We start from the raw sequence: 26,497 nt of genomic DNA on the forward strand, positions 1-26,497 counted from the left end.
CTAAACATGTGGTGATGAATTCTTCTGCAATTCGTTAAATGGGATGAGTCACATATACAGACCTTTAAGAATATTTTATTTTCATTAAATAGTACTTAACAGCTAACTAGTGCCAAGGCAATTTCTAAAACACCACAAAGGCAAAATCCTTGCAAATAAAGTACATTATGCTTTTCATTATTAAGTACAACTCAACCAGAGTAAAAAATATTATTGGTGAAATTTCAATATAAAAGGAATTGGAAGCTCTAGTAAGCAGTGCCAAGAAAGGAGAAAACAAAGTGGACAAGTTAGAAAAATCAACTCCCTGTAAGCATTAGAAGCTCTTAGGAGAAGAACATGGTCTACAATTTGTCTTATTAGCTCTACAAACCAGAAAGGAAAGGACCTGGCACACCAGGGAACTAGCCAAGAAACATTTGCTGACCTAACTGAAGAAGTGAACTGGAGCGCTGCCTCCGTCCTCCAGGAAGAAAGATAGTAAATTCCTAGTAATCTTTGAGATACACTCTATTAGTCATCATAACAAACAGCATCTCTTGGAATAAAACAGGTCCTTACCTGCTGCTGGACTGGCACTTGCTGTACCACCTGTGTAGGCACTGCTGCTTGGCTAGCCACAGATGTCTGCAGAGTCACTGTCGAACCTGTGTCTGAACCCGTCTCTGAAGTCTGCATGATGGTCTCTGGAATATATGAAAACAGTTTAAAGTGTTGGCCTTGAATGATATGTTTCATTGCAGTTCTTAAATGCTATACTGAGGCTTTGGGCATATAATACCACTCACACCAATACACTGTCACCACAGCCCATGTCTGTTTTTAGTTACTGTCACCAGTTTTTTACTAAATAAAGAAAATTAATAGTGTTTACTTAAAAAATCCTTATTAGTACCTCTTGGTCTAAGATAAAGAAGCAGAACATCACTGAAAGCTGTTGTCCTTTGATCTCAGCTGTTATAAAGTATTTCAATCCTTTAATGAACTATGGTTTAAAATATTCATGATATTCAAATTTCAGAACACAATCTGAAATAGATGCCCATGTAATGAACCATACTTTATAGATACTTTTCAAGGCCACTAGGATGTCAATAAAGAATATAGAGTAAATTGTTTCTAAATTACTTTCTATGTGTGTATATATATGTACATACATATATATGTATGTACATATATATGTGTATACATATATGTGTACACATATATGAGTATATATATATATACATATATACACACATATACTTTATTAATATATATACACATATATGTACATACATGTATATTATATATTGTATATACATGTACATACATGTATATACATATATATTATATGCTACAAACTCAATGAAAATAAATGTGAATCTCCTGGTCTGTAGATAAACGTGGATAAATTTCAAGATCTGTAGATAAGGTAGGCAGTACTATTTAATTGGTAGCCAATGAAAAGTAATGCATTGCTGTTTAAATCTGTAAAGAACAAGGCAAACATTTATGTTCCAAAGAGAATTAAATTCTCAAGTATTTAAATGCTTGGAAGAGAAAATTAATTCTTCTCAAAATCTTTGTCAGAGTGTGACCAATCCAATTCTTTTTCTACAACCACCATCTTGTTCAAGTTTAGAAATGGACCTTGAAAAACAACAAACCCACTCTTATCTTATAAATATACAATCTGCAGCGCAGTGAGGTTGGGAATGTCGTCACTGTAGCAAGAGAACAGCTGGGCCATGCTTATCATTATGATCTGAGTAATTTTCTCCAGTGTTATACTGGCATTTCTATACTTGATCTATGAATTTCCTTATTGCTTTCTTAGTCAAAGACCTAAAGCTGTACAAAAGCCAGAAAGTCCAGCAACAACAGCTATGACTGGCGAGTAACAGAAGTAAGAGGATCTTCTGGGTGCTTTTTATAAATACATTTACTCATGAATAAAGGAATCCACAAATCGACCTGAGTTTCACTTTTAACTGAGTGATGCTGGCTATACTGAGCAAGGAAGAGAAGGGTGACTGTGGCTCCTGGGTCATTTACAGGGACAGGCTGGATACAGGGGAGGATACTGTGCAGAAAACAGTTGCAATTTTTCAAAAGAAGCTGAAAACTCAAGATTTTCATGGGAAATATAACAAACTGTGGCTCTTTCAAATGTAACAATAATGTCAGTAAATGTTTACTTGGACTAGCATTAAAGCCACAGAGATGCCTAAGACTGAGAATTACATCATTCTCTATACAAAACTAGGGGGATGCAAGACAATGCTGCTCTAGTGTTGGAAGATAAAGCTAGGTTATAGTTCAAGGAAACAGTGCTTACTTAGATCCCAGCACTGGCTATCCCCTTCAAAATTATCTTTTTCTTAAAGAAGAAAAATACATAAATTAGAACTCCTGTCTCTTTTTTTTCTTCCATAACAAATAGAGAAAAAAGCAGCAATCCGAAAAAGGAATGAAACAACCTTTTGGGTCCTTTGGTTTATTATATATACACAGAGTATTGATTACATTTTGTGCTATAACAAAGAAGCTAAATGTGTATCCAAGGCTTGTGTTTGTAGAAGTAACAAGGAATGCCCCAGACACTGGGCAGCATCTGCTGGGATGGTGTTCAGTCTCACCAGCTTTGGGACAACCAGGAGGCCTTGTTTGTATGGTGTACAGATTCAGACGTCATGTGTGGCCGGCTAGGGCTTCTCCTGTCCTCTCCCTCATGGGTAGTGGGAGGGTTCCCACGGCAACGCCTCTTACACTAACACTCCCTTCTACTTGCAACAGAGCTAGCTAAAGCGGGGCCAACATGAGCTTATGTGCCAGTACTTTGTATTAATGATTAAAATTATGATGTCCTTCACTTTATAGGTGAGGAACTGGAGGCTTGGAGATGTCAAATCCCATCCCTTACTCACTGCCGCACACACAGGAAACAGAGGAAGGGATGACACCACCATCACGTTCATGCTCTAGACTTCACAGGACACATTCGAATCTCTGAGTTTAATGACAAGCAGAGCATGTGTAAATGTAAATAGAATAACAAAGAGTGATAAAAGTTTTAGAATGAGGAACTGAAAAAGGTAAAAGAAATGTGTCAACTATTCAACAGGAATAAACTAAAGTACAGAGAAGTGATCATTTTTAATTGTAAAGCTAGATTGTAGGAGAGAACCTTTGATTCGGCCTCTAGCTCTGTCTATGCTACATCCAAAATAGCATTAAAAGCCCAATCTAGTGCACCCAAGTATCGGTCAAACCTCAGAATACTTTCCACTTAGTCCCAGTTTCTACGCATCTGACCAGCTTTTTACATTTTACTACCTGCATTTTATGTGTGTAAGTGTTTTCCCTGAAAGTATATATGTGCTGCAAATGCACTCCTGACTCTTTGGGAGATCCAAACAGGGTTTTGAACCCTTTGGAACTAGAGTTATGGGTGGCTGCGGGCCACCATACCGGTGCTGTTGGGTGTTATAACCTATTTTCTCTTATTCACCAGCACAAGTTTCTGAGGTTTTGTTTACGCCTGGGGGTAATTTGCTTAGTTTTGTCTTTCAGTGCCTGTTAAGTGATATTTGTTTATCAATCACAAATGTAGTCACATTACTCTGTTTTGATAAACTAAATAACCCCCTGCAGTTTGTCACTGACATAGCATACATGTAAATGAGTTGTATACTCTTACAGGAGAGACATGCACAATTTCTGTCTACTCATCCCTGCCTAATGTGCCTGTCAGGTGTGTTACAAGCAACAGATGCTTGTTTGACAAAGGACCTTTTTATTCTGGCTAATTAACCAGTTGGACACACCCGCCTGCTAAGGATTCTGCTTTGTACAGCCAGCACTGGATGAGTCATGAGAATCTAAGGCTAAATAGGCCACATTTTGAAAGAAGGCTAATTAGCCCCTAGGAGGAGGAAAAGAATATTGCAAAACCCAGCTGCTGAATGCAACAAATTAGCATTTCTTCAACCTGATGGGCAAACCTAGGCAAATCAAGTGTATTTAGAACAAACATGCCTTATTCCAAGTTTTAAAGCATTCAAATGTCCTTTGGGGGACTTCCTGGAGATTATTTAACACACTCAAATTCACAGTTGGATTCTTTTTATCACATACAATGAACATGCCAAATTAAATTGATTAATAATCTGACCTAGCCAATTGCTTATCAAACAGAACTTTATAAGCCTGTAACTGATTGTGTCCATCCCATGCTGACTGGGATCCTCCTTTCTAAAATACTTTCTCTCACACAAAGCAAAGGCTGAGTAATCTGATTCTTAGTCCATTAAAATGACTTAGTTTTCTGCATGAAGACAGTTTAATCTTCAAATTGCTTCTTCCTTTTCCCTTATAGAAAGGCCAAGATGCTAATTCCACTTTCTGCTTAAACCAGATTAATCAAAGTTATTATGCCAGTACTCTACGGTAAAGCAACATGGCTGTACTCACATAAATTATAAGAATTTTACAAGGCTGCCTCAACATAACATCATAGCAATGCTACTTCATAAGTATAAATGACTATTTTTAAACTGGAGAACAAGTAGTCTGACATCAGTATATTTTTAAATAAAGAAAAAACCATTATCATTATAGAGATTCTTAAACATAAAAATTTTATTACTAACACTCAAATCAGGAAGAATTAAACCCCCATTAATTAAAATTGTAGGTATAATGGGACTGGAGAGATTGCTCAGTGGTTAAGAACATTTAGTGCTCTTTCAAAGGAACAGATTTGGTTGTCAGCACCCACATTGGTTGTTAGCATTCTGTCTAAGCTCTGCCCCACAGTTACCTGGCAACAGCCAGTTGTGCCTGACCCACTTATAAAAGGGGTTCCTGGCCCCTCCTCGATCTCTTGCTCTCTTGCTCTTGCTTTCCCTTCCCCCTCCCCATTCTCTTTCCCCCTCTCTCTCCATGTGGTCATGGCCAGCCTCTACTCCTCTACTTCTCCTTCCTTCTCCCTCTCCTTGTTTCTCTCCCTCTCTCTCTGCCTTTCTCTGCCTCTACTACCCTCTCAACTCTCCTCCCCATGCCCTAAACCCTCTTCTATACCATACTGTTCTGTAGCTGGTCCCTCAGGGGGAAGGGATTCCTCAGCATGGGCCCCACAGAGGAACCCCCTTCCCCCATACCTCACCACACCTCCATAGAACATATTCCCCCCCCCCCCCCCGCTTTATCTTTTTATAAACACATCATTGGTTAGTTCACAACTCTCTACAACTCCAACCCAATGATCTGTCAACACCTTTTTCTAGCCTACACACACACACACATGAACACACACATGGACACACACACAGCATACATTCACATAGATAAAGGCATATACAACTTGAATAAAAAGTAAAAACTTACAAAATATAAAATTAGGGAATTAAATTTAAATTTAAAATATATATATTGTTAACATTTACATTCCTATGAGTGTGGATATCTACATTTTGATTACTCTGGGGTTTTTTATTAAGAAATTATACCAACTTTTAACAAATAAGGTTATTAAATCATTTTCAAAAAGACATAATACAAAATAATAAGAATATTTGAAATGGTCTATGTATCCCATTTAATATGCATTAAATAATCACATAATAAATTTTTAAACCTTAATAAAATATGTAGAGCTGATTATTTTACCCACATAGACAAAACAGTAAGACTTGATTTTCACTTCTCTACCCAAGAAGTTAGTAACTTAATGAACTATATACTGAGGCCATAGCCCAAGTCTTCTATTTAAAAAACATTTCTAGGGTAAGTTTGTACACTGCAAAATGCAATCTTATACCATCAACAGATGAAGTAATTGAGGGATATAAGAAGAAAGCCCAGGCCTCTCTGCATGCTAAGAGCCCTGGTTCATTCTGTAAGGTTGAAGGTATGATTTTAGGAAGGTGCACAGTAAATCTTGCATGCTAAGCTCATCCTTAGGAAAGCTGAAAAAGTGATAATGGCCTAGTCTCCTCTACAGTCACCTGTCTGTGATAATCAATGACAGTGATTAATGTTGGAGATTATGACTCAGCACACTTGTGGCAAACACTGGTTGCCTGGGTAACTTTTTTCCCTTTCCTTTTTTTTTTAATTGAACATTTTATTTATTTACATACATTTCAGATGCCATTCCCTTTCCCTATTTCCCCTCCCTAGAAAGCCCTATACCATTCCCCCTCCTCCTTTTTGCTTTAATACCATTTTAATTACATGCAAGTATTAAGGTCAGTTCTAGGTTGAGGAACTAAGTAATTTCAGGCAGGAATCTAAATTTTAGGCTAGAACAAGGAAGTAGACTTCAGACATGAAAATTTCTTTTTTTCACTTTTCAACAAGGCTTTCTCTTACCTAATTTTTCCCATGACTCAGATTATAAAAGATTGTTTCTTCTTCAAAAAAAAAAAAATGCAAAAAAATTACCATTGACTGTTTTCATCTTAAAAGATTAATTACATTTATAAAAAAAAAAAAAAAAAAAAAAAAAAAAAAAAAAAAAAACCAATCCACTAGCACTGAAGCCAAAGCAACCAACAACCAAGCACCATGAAAACTGTTTCACCATTCACTTTGTTCCTGGTTATCAAGAGGCCATCATTGGGCACAGGTGCCATTCCAGCTTTTTCTCCCACTTACTCTCTTGAATTAAAATTCAGCTCTGTCTTGCCCAGATGAGAGGCCAGACAACCACGACAAAGACAGAGTGTTCAGCTAACAGGGGTGGGGGTGGGGGGAGCTAAACAAACAAACTCCCTAAGGATGCAAACTCTATTCTTGACTCTAGAAACAAAATTGTATCATATAGAGGTTCCTACAAAAAATTACAAGACAGAGTAAGACATTTTCTCCCTACTGATCTATCCAGTCTTCAGAACAACTGGAATCTATCAAGTTAATAATAATTCTTAGAACTGAAAAGCTGATGAACACTGAGATTTCACCATAAATTTATTATCACTATTTATACAGATACTTGGACAAGTTACTATGTTTGTCACCTATGGAACAGGTTATTTATACATATTTAATTCTAAAGTGTCCATGAAATAAATATTCTAAATAGTCTAAATGGATTAAATTATTTTAATTATTAAATAATTATTACTAGCAAATAGCTATTGATCTATAAAACAGGATTCAAGTCCAAGTCTGTCTCAGTTTAGTAATAATAGCCAGTCAAGAGTTTGGAAACTAAAAGAAAGAATTAAAGATTTAAGCACACATACATAGCACAAGAATAAGATATAGAGATATAGATGTCATATATAGAATGCCTTATGGATATAATCTTTCATAATACCTACAAGGCTATAATTTTTCACTTAGGAAAGCACATCAAGTCCCAGATACCCTCAAATAATATACGCTGTTGCCACTGTTTAATTTTCCACCCAGAATTTTATAGTATAACTCTATTCCTGAAGACACAACACATCTTGGTCATGGGACTTGGCAAAATAAAGTTGTTACTGAACTGGAAGTTTCTTCCCTGTTGGCCAAACTTCATAGTATTGGAAGGTTCTGTGCCAGTTGCTATAGGAGAAAATCACCAGCAGTCTACCCAGCTGTGAACCCCATGAGCTACAACAATGACCAGTATGAAAAGACTTGCCCAAGGAAGCAAAGGTAGCAGCAATGTTAAGGCATTTACCAAAACTTTGTGATTTGATGTAAGACCCATACAGGAGGAAATGCATGCCGGGTATTGTAAATCTGGCAAAAAACCTGGGTCTGTGGACCACAAGGTGCTCTACTAAAATTCTATTCAATAGCCATAGTATCAAACTGCCATCTCTATACACCTAGATTAGTACAGCTCTCAACCTCACCAGAGAAGGTTCTTTGAGCAATGTCTTATCAGTCAACACAAAAACTCACAACTGCACAGAGTGCAAACAGCGTTCATAGAATGAATACTCAACTATAACGTGACTATCACACAGCACGTCCACCAAAAAAACAGGGACCATGGTGAGAATGGGAAAGCCAGGTCAGAAATCACCTGAGCATACCAGTATCTTCTAGGCATGACAGGAGCACTGCACTCATGAACTCACAGTTGTGTGGATGCCTGCAGAGGGCCTTTATAAGATTGAGGCACTCAACATTCCAATATGGGGTTGGGGCTTGCACTTCCTCCCATGCAACTAAAGAGCTACTAACTATTGACAGACGCTGGGGGACAAAACATCAGCTTTATGTGCTTGTGTGGACCCTGGTAAGTAACAATGTTCCCACAGCAGGCCCCAAGCCATGAGTATATAGTCTGCACAAGTACACTCAGTTAGGAGGGGTGTTGGGCATCGGATCTTAAAGAAGTCGGGGGGAAGAGTTGGAGCAGGGGTGTGAATATGATCTAAACACACTGCATCAATGCAAGAAATTTGCAAAGAATAGAAATATTTTAAATATATTAACTTAAATTTTTTAAATTTTATTTACAATACATGAGTCTGCATGTTTTGGGGGCATCTTGGGCACTATGCTTCATGACTGCTGATCCCTCACACTTGTATTAATCAGTGACAAGAAATTCAGTTGCTCAATTGTCAAAACATGCTTTAACCTCCCACTAATAGATTATTAAACAGATATGTTAAAAACACAACATAGATACAGTACTGTAAGCATAAAAACCAACTTCTCAATTAGTAGATTACCCCATGATACAATTTTTTTAGATACACAACCACATATTTAAGGAAACCTTCTTGAGGCATATACTATAACGGGCCATGAGAAGGGACAATGATATCATTGGAACTTCCAAGAGCCATTGTGGGGAGCAACAGAAGGCAGCTATCATCCTTGCAGCCATCTTGAGACATATACCCTGACAAGAGATTTGATTACATTAGCCTACAACAGCTGAGCACACTCTGATAACATCTTGCTTTAGATACCCAGGATCTTCCTTTAGATGTGTAAGACTTAAAGCTGTGATTTAGAGCCAAGACTTAAGTGGGTGACTTAGAGATCAGATTTAGAGACAAGACCTAAGGGCATGACTTAAAGGCGTGACTTAAAGGCATGTCTTAGAAGTGAGACATATAAAAGGCCAGAGGCAGACAGAAGAAATTATTATTAGGGATTAGGCACTTGGCACTTGGAGGAAGAACTTGGAATTAGACATTAGACACTTGGAGTAGGCACTTGGTACTAGAACTTGGAACTGGAAACTTGGAACAGAGATTAGGACTTGAGATTTATTAAAGAGAAACTAGGAATTAGGACCTGAGACTTAGTACTTGGAACTAGGGACTTGGAGAGAAGAAGAGAGACTGAAGAATAAACGGGATTGAATCACACTCTGGTCTCCATTCTTCACGTCTGTCCTCACTCGCTCTCTTGCTGAACGCTGAACCCCGACCCGAAGACCGGAGCAGCTTGGGGCAGTGCAGCTTGGGGCAGTGCGGGCTCTAACAATTTAGCCCCCAAGGCTTTTGGCAGTGCGGGTCCCAACATTGATAGAGCGGCCCCGACACATTTTGGCCCCCAAACGTGGGGCAGAGCGGCTCGGGCTGCAACAAGCCATCACAGATCAATGATTATAAACTTTGAGTTGTCTCAAGCTAAACCTAGATTAAGCAGAGAATGGTAGCCATGACTAAAGCCAACACTTGAGAGGTGGTAGCAAGAAAATCAGGTGTTCAAAGTCACCCTTAGCTACAGAGTGAGTTAGTTATAGGTCACCGAGACTATAGGAGACACATGTACCCAAACAAAAAGGAACATCTGTACAAGAAACCCACCTTAGCATGACCAATGAATCCATCTCAACATGGAGCAATGCAAAACAGTCTTTCATAAATTCTGTAACCCAACACTGATTTCCCATCAGGAAAACAGCTACTAATGGATTTGATTTTTATCTGTTCAGTCTCAGGTCAGGCGTTCTGCTTCTCTCTTTTTACTGCTAAGTAACTCAAATCTCTCAAACAGTTCTTGAAAAGCACTCTAGATATTTTTAATAGACTGTGCTATTTTTTAAAAATATTGACAGATGCCAGGAATGCTGTCAAATGGCTGTAATCTGAGGACCTAGCTAAGAAGAATCTCACATTGCAGGCCAGTTTGGGTTACACAGTATATTCCACAGCAGCCTGAGACCTTGTCTCAAAACATAAGCAAGACATAATTCCTGAAGGGTGTCTCTAGATTTACATTTGGTAGTTTCACAATCATTGCCATTTTGTGCAGAAGCCAGGAAATCTATTTTAATATATACTTTCAAATATGAAATAACCTGTTTTACAGCACTTCCCAAACTTAATGTCCAATCGATAATTAAAACATACAATTCATTTCTGATCCCTTTGATAACAAGTGATAAGGGTAAGAATGCCTCTAACAAAGATTTGGATTGAAATACTGGAAAATACATATCAAAGTATTTAGTTCCTCCAAGAAAGTGGACTCTTGTTTGTTATTGAAGTACTTGGGGTAACACCTAAGACTTCACGTACACAAGAAAAATGAGCTATATTCTCTGGTGTCATGTGTGCATTCTTCCTAAAACATCACATACTATGTGCAGTTTACCCTCCACCCCAACACAGACACACAAAAAGATCTGTCCTTGGGTTGATAACCAAGAATATGCTTGCTGAATAGGGTATCCCTGTGCTAGGATGGCAACAAAGAAAAGGCAAACATTGTCTTAAAAGGCAGGAAGATTCTAAGAACTACTGGAGAAGCAAGCCAATAAATAGTACTGTCCCCTAACAGGAAGACTGTATTTGCCTTTTACAGGGACTAAAAAACAAGAACAGGGATCCTTACTTTTCTTCACGTTCCAAAGAAAATTTTCCTCTTAAATTTTCTTGCCCTCATAAGAATTTTTTCCCTCCTCTTTTTCTTTTTATAAACTGGAGAATACTCTTTTGCAATTCCTAACTATTCTAATGACAGGCTCAAAGAAATCAATACCATCTACAAAGGGGAAAGAATACTGTATAATAACACTGTTAATAATGGAAACAATATATCCCATTTTAAAGGTACACTAGTTTAAAGAACTGAATTCTCATCACTGACATTTTTTTTGGCAAAAAAAGTAAATGAGTAGGTGGACCTCAAAAAAAAACCTCTATTTCCCATACACACACATACCATGGGGGGGGAGAGGGATGGGGGGGGGTCAGTGACAAACAAACAGAAAGAGAGAGAAACATTTACTGCTAAATGTAATGCCAGCAATCAAACAAAACACTTATGTCATCTTTCATTACAGAAATGTACTTGGAACATTTTGAAGTATCTAGCCACCTTCAAAAAGTCACAGATATTTAATATCTAAACAGATACCTAAATATATTTAAAATATTTCTTTGTATAAGCAAGTGAAATTTATAATATTTGCAATTATTTAGAACCACTGTTCTCATGAAGCAGACAGTTTGAGGATTAGTAATACACTCTCTATATGGATGATCTTATAACTTAGTCTAAAGTATTTTAAAGTATTTTCTTGCCTTTAAAACAGTAATTTCTTCTAAAACTCATTTTGAAATAGTACTACAATAAGTAAACTGTTATGTCATTTCACACATGTTTAATATCCCTAACTGAAATAAAACAGATGTTTAAAATCAACTTAATTCTTTATGATTGACAGAGTTCATGTTAGACATTTTAAATAAAGTTGAAAATCCATACAAATGAGTTTGATTCTTTTCTTTCTTCCCCTCACTAAACTTTCTTTGTTTTTTTTTCCTGTGTAGGTACAGAATGGATAGAATTCTTCATACTCTACAAATATATTAATAGTTAGCTATTCTTAATACAGTAATTCTTTTCCTAACCACATTTGTTCACAAGAGTGCCCTAATGTCATCATGTACATTGTAGACTCTACAAGACACCTGGGTATATCTTTCTAGCCATCATTCTCAGAGAATCCTTGTTCCAGAGATAGTAAGAGAAATAACTTATTCTACAAACTCTACCCTTTCTTAGTTTCTGCCTAGTTTAATAACAACCTCTTATCTCTGGAAAAGCTCCTTCACAACATTCTATATTTCTGCTTTTATCCCAATCTGCCTGCCCATTCATCTCTCTCTCAAAGGTTGTTATTCCCCTTTGAAGGCGCGCACGCGTGTGTACACACACACACACACACACACACACACACGTTTGGGATATACGTTCTACTTTCCTAATACTGTTTTGAAGGATCTAACATTTATATCAATTGTATGCAGCTAACTCTCCAATAAATAAGCATATTCAATAATTCTACTGAATTGTTCTCGATTTTAAACTACTTGTTGAATTATTTTTAATAGCATATCATCAATCTGAATTTTAAAATTTAATCATCAAATCCAAGCTTAATTTTCATCATGCTAATTAAATTTCTGCCAAGTATGTGAACTTGTTAGTTCCAGTCTGTTCTCAGTGAGTTCAAGATTGACTTATTTCTTCAGACAAGAACTACCTTGGCATCTAGTTACTTTGGCATTTCTATTTCTCAAAGAAATCTACTAATAAGAAACAGACTTCTTTTCTTGTATCCCCTGAGTTTAATCAACTACCTACCTCCAGTGATTTAGCTTCCTAATTAGTCCTCAAAATCTATTCTTGGATCTCCATCCTACCACACAGATACTTGGGAGTTCAAGACGTCAGCTACAAGAGTCCTAAGTACTCAGGATAAACTGTAAACTTCCTGTTGAGACTTCAGGGGCTCTTCAGAATCGGGCTTCAGTTTACAGATCCCAAGATTATACAATGTAGCAAGATGGAGCTCCTCATACAACAGACAAAATTATACAATGTAGCAAGATGGAGCTCCTCATACAACAGACAAGATTATACAATGTAGCAAGATGGAGCTCCTCATACAACAGACAAGATTATACAATGTAGCAAGATGGAGCTCCTCATACAACAGACAAGATTATACAATGTAGCAAGATGGAGCTCCTTGTACAACAGACAAGATTATACAATGTAGCAAGATGGAGCTCCTTGTACAACAAAGCTTCTTCTGCTTCAAACAATGTTTTCCACCTCGCTTCTTTCATCTCCAATTTTTAGGTCTAGAATAAATCCTGGGTCCCTTATGCTTCGCAAACACCTATCACTCTTTCCCCTACCTCTTAACAAGCCTCAGCCTGGTATCCTCCCAGGGGATTCTGTAACAATCTGTCATTATTCTGTGTGTATCAGTTGTTGTTGTGAACCATAGTGCAATTATTCATCTTGACACGCAAAGAACAAATGCAAAAGTCCATGAGCACATGGACTGTGATTACCCCATCACCCACAAATACGCCACAGTACCTAATACACACAGGATATTCAATTCATTGAATACAATATAAATCCCCAAAGAGTATGAGTTTAAGATCCTATTGAACAGTACTATGCTTTCTCTAAGTATTTAATACTTAAAACTATAGAAGTATAATTGTCTGCTCTATCCATCTGCAATAGATGAATTCATTAAGAATGTCTTTTCTTTACTTTTAATGTAATTTCAATTGTTAAATTATTATAATAACTCCCTTTTAAGGTTCAAAATACTTTGTGCTGACTTTTTAAAATAAAGAAATAAGGATTAACTAAATTTAAATAAGCAAATCAAATCTGTTGCTACCGCTCTGAGCCTTCAGATGCATCATTTACTGCTTTGAAAAGTACAAATGGCTCACAGGATGGCAGTTTCAGAACCAGTGTTCTAACCATGCCATCTCAGAATAGGTGAGTGGCCCTGTTATACTTCCTTTGCTAACAGATCTTTAATTTTTATAGAGAAAATGCTAAGGATAAGCAATTAGCCTACTAGTGATTGTCAGACTTCATGACAATTAAGCATCTGAAATTTATTTAAGCTTGCCAATACTCAACTGATATTCTCCTAACTTTTCTTAGTAACTATTGAAACTTTCTACAGAAAAGGGTATACCAGGAAGCCTCCACTTACTAATCAGTTAAAAAATATATATATATTGGTTTTTTTCGAGACAGGGTTTCTCTGTGTAGTCCTGGCTGTCCTGGAACTCTCTGTAGACCAGGCTGGCCTCAAACTCAGAAATCTGCCTGCCTCTGCCTCCCAAGTGCTGGGATTAAAGGCATGCGCCACCACCGCCCTGCAGTTAATATTCTATCTAAAGAATTTAAGTACTTATAATCTCAAAACAAAAAAATTGATTACTAAAAAAAGAATTTAAGTATATCATTTCACCTTTTTTGGAAATCCTGCGAGGAACATACAATTATTATTCCACTTTTCAATGGATGAAAAAACCATGTGGTATTTAAATAATCCTATCAGCAGTAAAGTTGTGTAAGTAGAACAGAAGGTGAGGATGTAGTGCAATATATGATCCCTGAGGTCCAAGAGCAATTTTGTCTTGCTTTATTCTTTATCTCCCAGCTAGACGCAGTACTAGGCTTAGCATATGACACTGCAAATGTTTGATAGATCAACTGTTATGTAGTCCTGCATTACAGTAATTGGATATGCTATGAGTTTTTAACCTAGTTAATAATCTTCCATGATATATTATCCTCTTAAGCCTTCATTTCTATTTCAGCAGCTCATAGTACCTAACAAGGTGGTTATCTATTCTCTTCTGTGTATCTAAGGCTAAGATTAATATGAATCATTGAGCCTGGGGCTGGAGAAAGGAGGTCAGTAGGAAGGCACTTGTCTAGCAGGACAAGGCCATATCCTTCATCCCTAGCACTGCTCCCCCCACCTCTCTCATACACACACACACACACACACACACACACACACACACACACACACTTAATTGTATGGTCACTGTAATCTTCTGCTGGGGCATTAATACCATTAAGCTTGGAATTTGAATCAGGACTTGGGGAATATATTTCTTTTTGAAATCTCAGTGGTGAGTTCTGAAGTACCCACTTCAATTCTTCTAAAGAAAGAGGAGTGGCTTGAAGCATTTTAGGTGAGTCTCAGTTAGTAGTCTTCTGCATTGGCATCAGAGTTTGTGGTTCCCTTTTTATTCAGTCACAAACTGCCACCTCCCAGAAAGTGCCAGAGAAATACACTTAAGTCTACAGCTTAATGGCATTGCCTTTAATGAAAGGTTATAATTGAAAAGTGGGGGTGGGAGTGGGGCATTAAGTAAGAATGCAGTAAAAATAAAAGCAAAACCCACCAGTGTTTAGAATAATCCTCTGTATTACAATGCCACAATGAGGCTCTCTAATCTAATTTCACCTCTGCTCCTGCTTAAGCACAAGGCCATTTTCTTCTTGACATATGCCAAGAACTTGTTGCACAACTTGCTATATTCATTCAGAGACATAGACATCTCTATGCTCATAGAGACAAAATTTGCTGTAGTGGCAAGACACAGCGAGTGTAAAAAGTAACTTTCTAGTTCTCACCCAGGTCTTTTTAACTTTGTTGGTCTCAAACAGCCTTTGGTAGCTAATGGCTCGTATATTCGTCAACACAAAAATATATATACACAGACAGAGAATTTCAACATAGTTGTATTATAGTTGTAGGGTATGGGTGGGGGATAGGAGCTTATTCCTAAGACACAGACAGTCTCTCTTCCAGGCTTGCACTGAGCTGCACACCCAGCTTCCTCCCATCTGGGCAGGAAGGATAATAAAGAAATGAAAAGTCTAGGTTTACAATGTCAAAAATGAACCCATCTTGTCAAGTGACAAATTCCCCAGTTCACCCAAAACTTATTTCTTTAAAACTTGTATAATATTGACAGTTATCTGGACTAAATAATCAGGCTAATTGAGCTTTGGAAGAGCTATTTTGATGTTTTAGACTGATTAAGTCCAATTTAAGTTTCAATTTACCATGAGATTTACTGCAATCTTGGCCTATGTCTATGTAGACTGTACCTAAGAATTTCACTATCCTTTGGTACAGTAACTTCTGGGAATGAGAATGTTTGTTTTAGATCAAATTATATACAAATTTCTTGAACCCTTTTGAGTTTTTAGTTACAGTGTGTACTGTTACATTTGTAAATGCCTTTCATCAACTTTATGAACCTCAATTCCCACCTTTCTCGTATAGTTCAGTAGAACATAACTTCTGCTTTAATATACTAAAAAACATTAAAGTTATTATATTCAGTTATCAAATGCACATAAGAAATTTAGCATTCAGCAGAGCTGAACTGATAAATAATTCTATTATAAATATCTGTGTGAAATGGCTATTATAAAGAAATATTAAAACCAAACTAAAACTTAATATTTGCCACTAAAAATTCGTCTTTAAAACTATTCTATCCAGACTGATTTTTGATAAATTTCAGACAGATTTAATATAAACACATTTCAAGAAGTTAATAATTTGCTATTAAGCAAATTGATGCATCACACTAGTTGGCAGATTAAAATGGAGAGTGAGTGAATTTATGTTTCAATAAACTTATTTCAGGAGGAATATTCATTGGTAAACGAATCACTCAGTAAATGCATTTTGGGTTCAGGAGGATAATCAATTACCAGGTAACTGACCTCTTTCCCAATATCAACATTTAAAATTAATATGTGTTCATACTCCCAATTCAGAGTCTGAGACCAATATTTATTCAAAACGGTCCTATTGGTTAGTATCAGAGTTGGCACAAAAACTCAGGACTTCAGTTCCCAGTTTTAAAAAAAAAAAAAAAAAAAAAAAAAAAAAAAAAAAAGCTGTAACAGAGCAAGGCTTAGAAAAAAACAAGAAGGCTGTCACAAAGAACAGGGAATGCAGCCAGATGCTCAGGGCCCTGGTTGTAGAGGGAAAGAAACACTCATATCACATAGAGAACAGAATCCCACAGTCAGAGTCTCGCCTACAAGTTTCCAAGTGTCTTTCTCACATAAATGAATCAGGCACTTTTTCAAGGCATTTAACAAAAATTCAAGTAAAGCAAACTATGTAAATGTGTGTGGCAATGCCAACTAAATGTTTATAGATTGTATATGTCTTGAGGGCTTTGGGGGCCCATTTACACTATTTTGTGTTATCCTAGGTACTTGGAATGCTAGGTTTGCTATTTTATTATCATATCTTTGTTGCAGGCTGAGGATTTTATTATTTCATTTCTGAATGTAACCTACAGTACAGATTGTGTGTTTATAGCAATGAAGAAATCCAAAAGATTTTCTAGCTTATCAGGAAGAGGGGTGGGGCAGCAATATCAACACATAAGCAATTGCAACCAAATAAACAGGGAACAAATTTTGAATCTTCACTAGAAGGGAGTAAGTGTAATTTCAGGGTGTGAGGAGGAAACCTTTTAAATGAAGTGCTTAGCGTAACAGCTTTTACAGGGTTCGCTTTTCACTGTCAAATTGCATGAAGCTCTCCTGAGGATAATCGGTTCAGGGTGTGTTTGGTTTGTTTGTGGGTTGGTTTTTTTTTTTTTTTTTTCATGGCAATTCACAGGCTTTCCACAGCATGTACTAACTAGCCTTATTTTGCAGTTCCTTCTATGTATTTATTATGCTAGCACTTTCATTTTAAAAGATTTAAAATCTCTATTGTGAGAGAAAATTTGAAACAACCCATACTGCTTAAATTCTTTAATGGTTCAATATGTTCTGTTGGATTTTAGTAGCTTAAGAACTGTCAGACCTAATATACACAGAAGTATTAAGGATTTTAAAGTAACATCAAAACAAATACCTTAAAAAAATTCTGATGTATATGTAATATTTATTATGATATTATGAACTATTTCATTACACACCAACAGCAATCTAATAGTTATATTTCTAAAATCACATGTAAGATATTATGGTTATGCCACAGTTAACATGTGGCCATTTTTTGTTCATTTACAAAAAAAAGTTTCCTAAACACAACTGAATAATTGATTATGAAAAATACATTCTCTTTCATTATAAAATGTATTTAACACTGAATAATAGATTCTCTTACACTCAAAAGAAGAGTATTTTCTTAGTTTTGAGACTAACTAGACACCCCTCCTTTTCTTTCTTTGCAGTTACTTTCTCTACTGACCATGCTAAGTAAAAAGATTCCATATAACTAAGCAGTAGTGAAAAGATAGCACATCTAAATTGCTCTAGTATATAGACTATCAGTAATACCATATATTTTATTCTTCAAGCTTTGGGGGTCAGGGACATCCTGACAACTACTTTTTGCATAAACTGTAGGGCCACAGTCATTATCTGAACACTACAGACATTAAAATCATGGAAAAGCCAAAATGGTTGGCAACATGTGTAGTGCTCCTATTTGGGAAGAGAAGGAAGGGGAACCAGGAGCACAAGCTCATCCTCAACTATATAATGAACTCAAGGCTAGCCTGGGCTACTCAGGAGCCTGTCTCAAAAACACAAATTTAAACTATTAATTTTAAATCAGGAAAACCATAATGTTATACATACTTGTACGCCACATGAACAAAAATGTTTCTTCTCTGAAAATACCGCTATCGTCATTAAATCAAATTGGTGTTACATATTCTTGGCTTGTGCAGTAAGCTCTAGAGCAGACTGCACTATAGTAACAACACAGAAGGTCAACACAGAAGGTCTTATATTACCGACAGGACTGTTCAGAATCATAGGCTCAGAGAGCAGAGCAAAACAGGTACTTCAGGCAATGGCCCTGAGTCTTAGTTTACCCCAGGATTTATTTGGATCTCCACAATGGAGATTCTACTGGATCACTTTACAAGTAATGTTATGAGTTACAGCTTTAGCTCTGAACATGACCCCAAGGTAATTCAATTTTTGTTTTCAAGTCCATAAACAGTAAGTAACAGGCTAAAGGTAAAGAAGCCAATATGTATAACAAATCAATAAAAAAAAATATTTATTTGACTGTTTTTCTTCTTTAGAGTGCTCTAAAGTTTATATATATATATGTATATATATATATGTGTATACATACATATGTATATATATGTATACACATATATATACATATATATACATATATATACATATATATGTATATATATAATAAACAGTTTTAGTAAAAAGTTAATAAAAACTGGAATGGATGAGACTGGCATTTCTGAAGCTGCTGCTCCAAATCCAGCTAGCTGTGGAAGCCTGGAGCCTAGGGAGCAGCTCCCGCAGATATGAAAGTATCTGCAGAAACTACTCTGCCTAGTCAAAAAACAGAGGCAGTACATGCTTTAGGTGCATTAACCTCATCATAAAAGTACATTTGTATAAAGAAGACACTTTATGATTGCGTGATATTCAGAAAAAAAATGTAACTTTCAGTTTTTTAGCATTGGTGCTGAAATTTTAGCAGTAAATTAATTTTCTTCCAAATTGAGCATTGATCATTAAGACAGTGCCAAAAAATCTGTTTACTACTCAATATAAGTAAAATAAAAACCAATGTAAATAAAGAATAGTGTAATTTAGAAATAAGATTCTAATGTGTTTTCTTCTGATGAACCTATAAATCCCACATTAAATGCATAAAACTCTTCTAAACAATAATAAAGTAAAACTGAAAACCAAAAGAGCAAAGAAAAAAAAAGAAGAGAAAGAAAAATCTTTACTTAGGAAATACACATATACTTCTATAAAATATGTATATTTATTGGAACATCAATTTTTTTCAGTTATAACCCTTTCTCTTTTATTTAAACTGTCTAAACGTCAAAGTTTCTTTCCATATCATGTAAAACTCTTTAATAACATACCAAATTCCTCTAAAGAGTCATATTGTGAAATGTTATTAATACTAAGTAATGATAATTACATTCCCTTCAAGAATATACAATAAACTTATTTTATATTTTGAACAAAATATAGTGTAACTAGAGCACTTACTGTATCATTCAGATCATACTAAGGCACAGTTGCTAGCTCTATCTATGAACCTTCTGAGTTTGTGGAAACTAAAATGGCCAAATGAACTGTGAGTGTATCTGGTAATTCATTCATATGTGAAAGAAAGTTGCTATTTGGACTGGAAACAAGAGCATGAAATAGAGACATGCATAACTATCCCTTCATATCTGAAAGGTATTTTCTGAGGGAAGAAATAAGCTTCTACTGGGTAGAAGTTATAAATGCACAGAACGTTCTAAATATACAAGAGACAACAATCACTCTAATCAGAGCATGCACTAAATACTAAGTCACATGTCTTGAACTTTTACTGTTTCTCAGACAGAAAAGAACAAGCTTCCCAGCAACACACTACACTGTCATGCTAAATTTGTCTTACCAAGCTAGAGAGTATGTTAAGACAATGGGATCAATGTCCTATAAAATTCCCTACATTATATTATGTGCCTGTGAAAAACAAAACTAAAATGTATAGTCTCAAACCACTAATTTTATAGCTGTATGCTTCCTGTATATCAGTACTTCATAAATACATGTTAATCAAGACATATTGCTGTTATAAGCAACATATCCAAGGCATTAGTGTAGTATTAACTACGTAATGTTGGAGTTTGGTCCGGTGCTGCTATATATTCAAATGCTAAATTTCTGTATCCTAAGATATGGTTGCCCTGCAGATGAGAGAAATCTCACATTTACCAGGCTCTGTTGGGTATAACTTGCTCCCCTATTTAAAGCTATTGGTTAAAAAAAAGTGGCTATGGTCAATTACTGGAAAAAAAGAGAGGTAGGCAGGGTTTAGTTTCTGAGCTGGGGGTCAGAGGTAAGGAACACAACAGAAAAGGAGGAGGAAGAAAGAGGGAAAAGGAGAAAGAAGACAGAGAGAACAGGAGGTCTCCATTAGATGTGATGGGCCAGGAGCACATGGCCAAGTGAAATGACCCCGGGGGACAGACAATGGAGCAGAAATAATCCAGGCAAGACTCTAACAGCATATACTTTGGGAACGAAGCTAAAATTAACAGTCTATCACATAGAAAAATAGATTATGGGTAATGTGCCCACTAATGGTTCTAAAGTTGATTTAAAAATTGATAAGACTCTGCCTTGATGATTGGTTGGGGTGGGTTGGGGGTAGCTGGATCAGATTAATAGCTAATAGAGTTGTTAAATAACATTTAAAGGTACCATTTACAATTTAATCATAAAATTCTACCTTATTGGCAAGTAGAATATAATTTATAGGGCTTATTTTTCTTTGTTTTATTTTTCCTTTTTTTTTTTTTTAAGTTGCTTATAGCTTAGGCTGGTCTCAAATCATTTATGAAGCCAAAAGTAAACCAGAACTCCTGATCTTTCTGCCTCTATTTCAAATTCTTGGTATTTACAAATGTAGACAAGGGCTGGCCACAGCTTTACTGTCTGATGTAATTTCAGTTATATCTAACAACGAAGAAAAACTATTGAGAAAGAAAAATAGAGAAAGTTCTGTGCTTCTGATGATCACCATGGACAACTGGGCTTTCCCACTGCCATCCAGGCCAGGTAGGGCCTGTTACACAGAGGTGGATAGAAGAGGAAATAAGGATTTCTGGCAGAAATTAAAAGCTACAGAAGGATGGTAAGGATGGTGTCACATGTAATACACACGAATCGTCTGCCTTACCATTTACTTTTTACATTTCTCAAAGACAAAAACTTTGAGTTGAGATTTAAAGGGCTGCAAAGAAATTGTCTTCCTGCTTGTCTTCTGGGATGAAACAATCCAGACACAACAGACCTGAGGTTGAAATATTACCTACACTAATTAAATCAGAATATATGTTAAGCTATTTGTTGAATATACAGAGACATATACTTCCTCTCCTAGCAATGTAAATATGAAAATAATTTGTAAAATAAATCATACCAGGACCATTAGAATGAACTGTATATCAGCATGTTAAAACAAAACCCAAGGCACACTATCGCTCAACTTTTGATTTATGTGTTTTACACTTAAAAAATTTTGCTACTGGGTTCAATTTGAGAGTTATTTTGCTAATCCATCTTCTTTAAGATCATTCATATAAATACCACAGTCAGTTTTAATAATGATGCTTTTTTGTAAATTTACATTAGAATAAATGCAATATGTATTCCACAATGATATATATAACATATCAAGTCTAGTTGCCTAAAATTGCTTCTTTTCAATAGAGCATGCATGCAATCCCAGCACTCTGGTGCTTAAGAGAAGATAACCACCCTGAGTTCAAGGATAGCTTGATCTAAATCATAAACACTAACCCAACTAGGGCTACTTAGCAAGATTTACCTCAGAAATTTTTTCAATTTTTTCTAATTATATTTTATTCTTATAACAAAAACTTCATACACAGAAAAATTTGCTATAAACCTAAAATGTCAACTTGAAAACTGGTTTTAAGCTCTGTAACATCATTATTTTTCATGTCTTTTTGCGTATATGTGTGCATGCACATGTTCTGTACCAACTCAGGACATGCTAAACAAGTCCTTTATCAGTGATCTGGATCCACAACCCTGCATAATTCTTACGAGGATTTTTTTCAAACTCATAAATATTTTTTATTCTTGCCAACTATTTTGTCAGTCTCAAATTCAATGAAATAAATAACGTAAATAAATAAATGTGTGCTCTCTTAATTCATTACACTGTCACATTCTTAAATTTCACAGGTCTAGCCTTCATTTTTTCATAACTATATTAGGCTCAAATTTGGACTCACTCTTTTAAACATTTAATATTTTATATGCCAATCTTCAAAGCATTTCACATGGCTTACAGATTACAAGGAAAACGTGTGTTCTAATTCTTGAACTAATAGGCTGAAAACAGGAAATGCCACCTTTACTGTCAGTCTAACAAGATTAACTAGGGCCACACATCAATTTAGAGACACAGTTTGTTAGCTCCAAAAACAAGAGGCAATGTAGACAGTGTCATGTGGATAAGCTCCTGCCCACTCACTTCCTTTTCTCCTTGAACCTGAATGAATCAAAACCATTAGGAACACAACACAGAACTTCTAATAGCCAGACTCTAAAGTTATCTGATGTGTAAGCACTAGAATTGATGTCACTTGTCATTTTAAATACTTCAGTAAGAACTACAGAGAAAAATTGCAACTAAATATTGGTAAGAAAAGACTTAATTGGTCTCACTTACCACTTTGGGATTTTGAGAACCATTGCAGATTCCAGTCTACATTCCTCTGATAAAAATCTCTGAATAAAAAAGAAACAGGAGGCTGTCTTTGGTGAACTTCAGGTGCAAAATCACTTCAAAGTCATTTTTTTAAAAAATCATTAAAATGAGAAAAACCAAATATACACAGGGGTGTCTCTGGAAATTCTTTAGCACAACAATCTTCTCAAATATTGGTAAGGGTGAGAAATATCAACAACCCAGAAATTCAAATACATAACTGAATGTTCCATCAACTAAGACAGAAATTCTATAATTGGGCTTCATAATACAGAAACAGAAAGTAGAAGCAGTTTTTATAATTTGCAATTCATTTCTCATCTATAATTGGCAGAACTTCAAATACATACGTATATACACAGACACTTAGGTTAGGCTGAATTTACTATAAACATTATTCACAAAATAGATTTTAGGTTAACTTAACATTAAAATTATATATAATGATCAGACTTTAAGGCTTATTTTATAAAGTAAAAGCCTTAATAACAAACAGGGGCCCATGTCTGTTGTCTCAACATCTGAATAACAGAGGCAAGAGAAGCACCAAACATTTTAATTCAGCCTAGGCAACAACCTTGCCTCAACAGCAACAATAATAATTTATAACTGATAATATAGATATTATAAACTAGCAATATGCTCCCATAAGAAAACTTTTTTAAAGTTTTCTTTTGTGATAGGCAAAAATGACATTTTGCCTATCAAAACAAACAAAATAAAAACATGATGAGATAAAACAGTCAACTTTAATTTAAATCTATATTGCTTCGTATAGTTTATTTTATGGGCCTGGATGCCTCTTATTATCTGAAATATAAAATTACTTTTAAATGGACCCACACATGCAGTCTCTATGACTTAGTATTGTTAAATACATAAATTAGAAAAAGTTGATAGCTCTTTTGTGAATGGCAGTTGGACACTTTTAAAGTCCCTTACTATTTTCTTCAGCCTGAGCAAAGTGACACATAATCTTTAAGCCCACTACTCTCTATGAGTTCAAGGCCAGCCGGCTATATACAGTGAATTCCAGGCTAGCCAAGGCTACCTAGTAAAACCCAGTCTTAAAATGTTTTTTTTTCATTATCACTGTAATGGCTATTAGCTATTTTAGAAATTTAATAGGATACATTATACTCAATTTGTACCACGTGGAATTTCAGAAGCTTGACATTTTCTAATTTTAAATGTTATATCCTCAACCTTCAGTCCTTTGTATTTCCTTCATGTTCCTCTCTTGCTATAACTTCAATTATTATACATGTGTAAAACCATCACACGTGACTGTTCAGAATCATTCACTGCTTATTTTCCTTTAATATTTTATAGCTGGGCTCTTCAGAATTGAATGCATTTGATATATGCGAATTAACATTTTCTTAATATCCTACAGGTGGTAAATCAATACCTTTTAACTATTGCACATTCTAGTTAGAAAATTTTAACTTGTTTTAATTATTTCATTTTTACACTATTGGTTTTTACCTGTTTGTTTATTATTATCATAATTATTGTACTGTACGTTGGTTTTGTATTTAAGTGTTTGCATAGATGCTTACACATAAACTTTTTTCCATGGAGAACAGCACCTACACCATCTCTATATACCTTTTCTCTTTATCAAAGACTGCATTTTCTTTGACATCTCTAGAATAGATTTTTTAATCATATATTGAGCACTGTAACATTAAACTGTAGGAGATTTAAACTGTATTTATATAGCGATCTTTGGACTCAATCAGTAAAATCAATAGCTAAACAATTAGAACCCAATACTGAAAAAAGAAATTATTCTCAACATTGCCTTCAACTGTTCTTTCTCCTTGTTATTTCAACTCACAGTTCTCTTCTATCCTGTGCCCACTTTGCATATTTTGAATTTGGGTTAAATATAAAATGCTAAAAAAATTGTGGTGTGTGTGTGTGTGTGTGTGTGTGTGTGTGTAATTAGCAGGGCATGACACTGCATGCCTTATCCCAACATTCAGATGGCAGAGGAGCAGCTCCAGATCCTGGGCCAGCCTGTGCTATATGCTGAGACCCAGTGTTAAAAATAAATAAATAAATAAATAAATCCCAAATCTTAGAAGTTTAAATAATTTAAGCAAATTATAATCATGATGACAAAAATATTTATTATAAGTCATGTAATTACTAACATGAATAGAACTGTCTCCAGTAGAACTTACAGTGTGACAGTGTTGACTAAACACAAGCAAGACATCTCCACAGCCTGCTGTGAGCTGCTTTCACATCCTTCCTTCCTTCCTTCCTGAACATTACCTTCCTATTCTCATTCAAGTCAAAAGGAAAACAGACAATTCAGACTACTTCAAGTTCTCAGAACTCTCCTCTCTCTCGTCAATTGTAGCATTGATTTGCTCTCTTGTTAAATGTAAATGACTTTATACTTATATTTAAACTTTACAGAAACATTTATCTCTCTCCAGGGAAACATGAGTGGTTTAAATGAGAAATTACTGTAAAGATAACTAAGTACCTTTATATTTTAAAAAAACATTTTCATAAAGTTGATAATCTCACAAAAGCAGGTATTTGCTGAGCATGAATTTCTCAACCAACAGATATTAAATGAAGTAACACAAACACTTAGATATACTAAGGGCCAATTTAGCTCTAAGGCCTAGGGATCATAGTTGTCTTAAGAGTCCAAAAAATACCTTTTGAATTATCCTAAAGTATGAAGAATAATTGAAGTCAAATATTTAACATCTGGTGTTAATAATACAGCATCAGTCTTAAACCCTAGTTATGTGTTTGTCGTCTGTACGGGAAGATACAACTGGTAAGTGTGTTCAGAGTTGCTAGGAACTTCACTCTCACTATACCTAGAAGGTGAAACTCCAGATATTTCCCAATGGGATAGACAGGTATTCTTTTCTATAGGTACAGTCCAAGGAAACAATCCACCCCTAATGCTTCCTCTACACATACACATACACACATACACACACACACACACAGTTTTTGTATTTACAGAAACTTCATTCACTGTCAAAGTACTTGTGTGAGCCAACAATGGGAAAATACAGGGCAAGCTGTGCTCTGGGTAAACAGACATCGAGGCTTTGTAATCACAGCTGCAGCTCATCTGCCTTACTGCTGCTTTCTGTAATACAGAAAGGAAGCTGTTATCTCAGAGTCCTCAGCAGACTGCTGAAGCATTCTATAAAGCCACAAGTTCCTGTGTAGGTGATAGCACCCAACCACAGGCACATGCAGAGAGAAGATACAATCACTCTGAAAACCCACAAAAGTCTCCAACCTTAGCTGAGTAAGATTGTAGATTTGCAATCTTTTTGAGTTCTTTTAATTACTTATCAATCAAAGTTACTTGAAAGGAGATTTCTTAGCTTCAAGTCACCACAGCTTAATAACAGAAGTAATGTATCAATGACTAGTATTTGTTCTTACAAAGAACAGTAAGACAACAGTATCTTT

The 26,497-nt window shown here is 35.6% G+C and overlaps 1 protein-coding gene across 7 annotated transcripts in view; it reads right to left on the bottom strand.

Moving 5' to 3' along the window:
- Window positions 1-26,497, bottom strand: part of Rfx3 (regulatory factor X3) — a 239,369-nt gene that overhangs the window by 138,149 nt on the left and 74,723 nt on the right. For 4 of the 7 annotated variants that reach the window (XM_076918836.1, XM_034523225.2, XM_076918833.1 and 1 more), the window contains 2 exons: window positions 22,994-23,052; window positions 562-686 (listed from right to left, as the gene is read on the bottom strand). In XM_076918836.1, the coding sequence (XP_076774951.1) occupies window positions 562-678 (117 nt within the window). In that variant the 5' untranslated portion in view covers window positions 679-686; window positions 22,994-23,052. The remainder of the gene's footprint in view (window positions 1-561; window positions 687-22,993; window positions 23,053-26,497) is intronic. The other 3 variants (XM_034523217.2, XM_076918830.1, XM_034523211.2) reach the window with 1 other exon arrangement.

This window comes from Arvicanthis niloticus, chromosome 1, assembly GCF_011762505.2.
Source record: "Arvicanthis niloticus isolate mArvNil1 chromosome 1, mArvNil1.pat.X, whole genome shotgun sequence".
Classification (NCBI taxonomy): Eukaryota; Metazoa; Chordata; class Mammalia; order Rodentia; family Muridae; genus Arvicanthis; species Arvicanthis niloticus.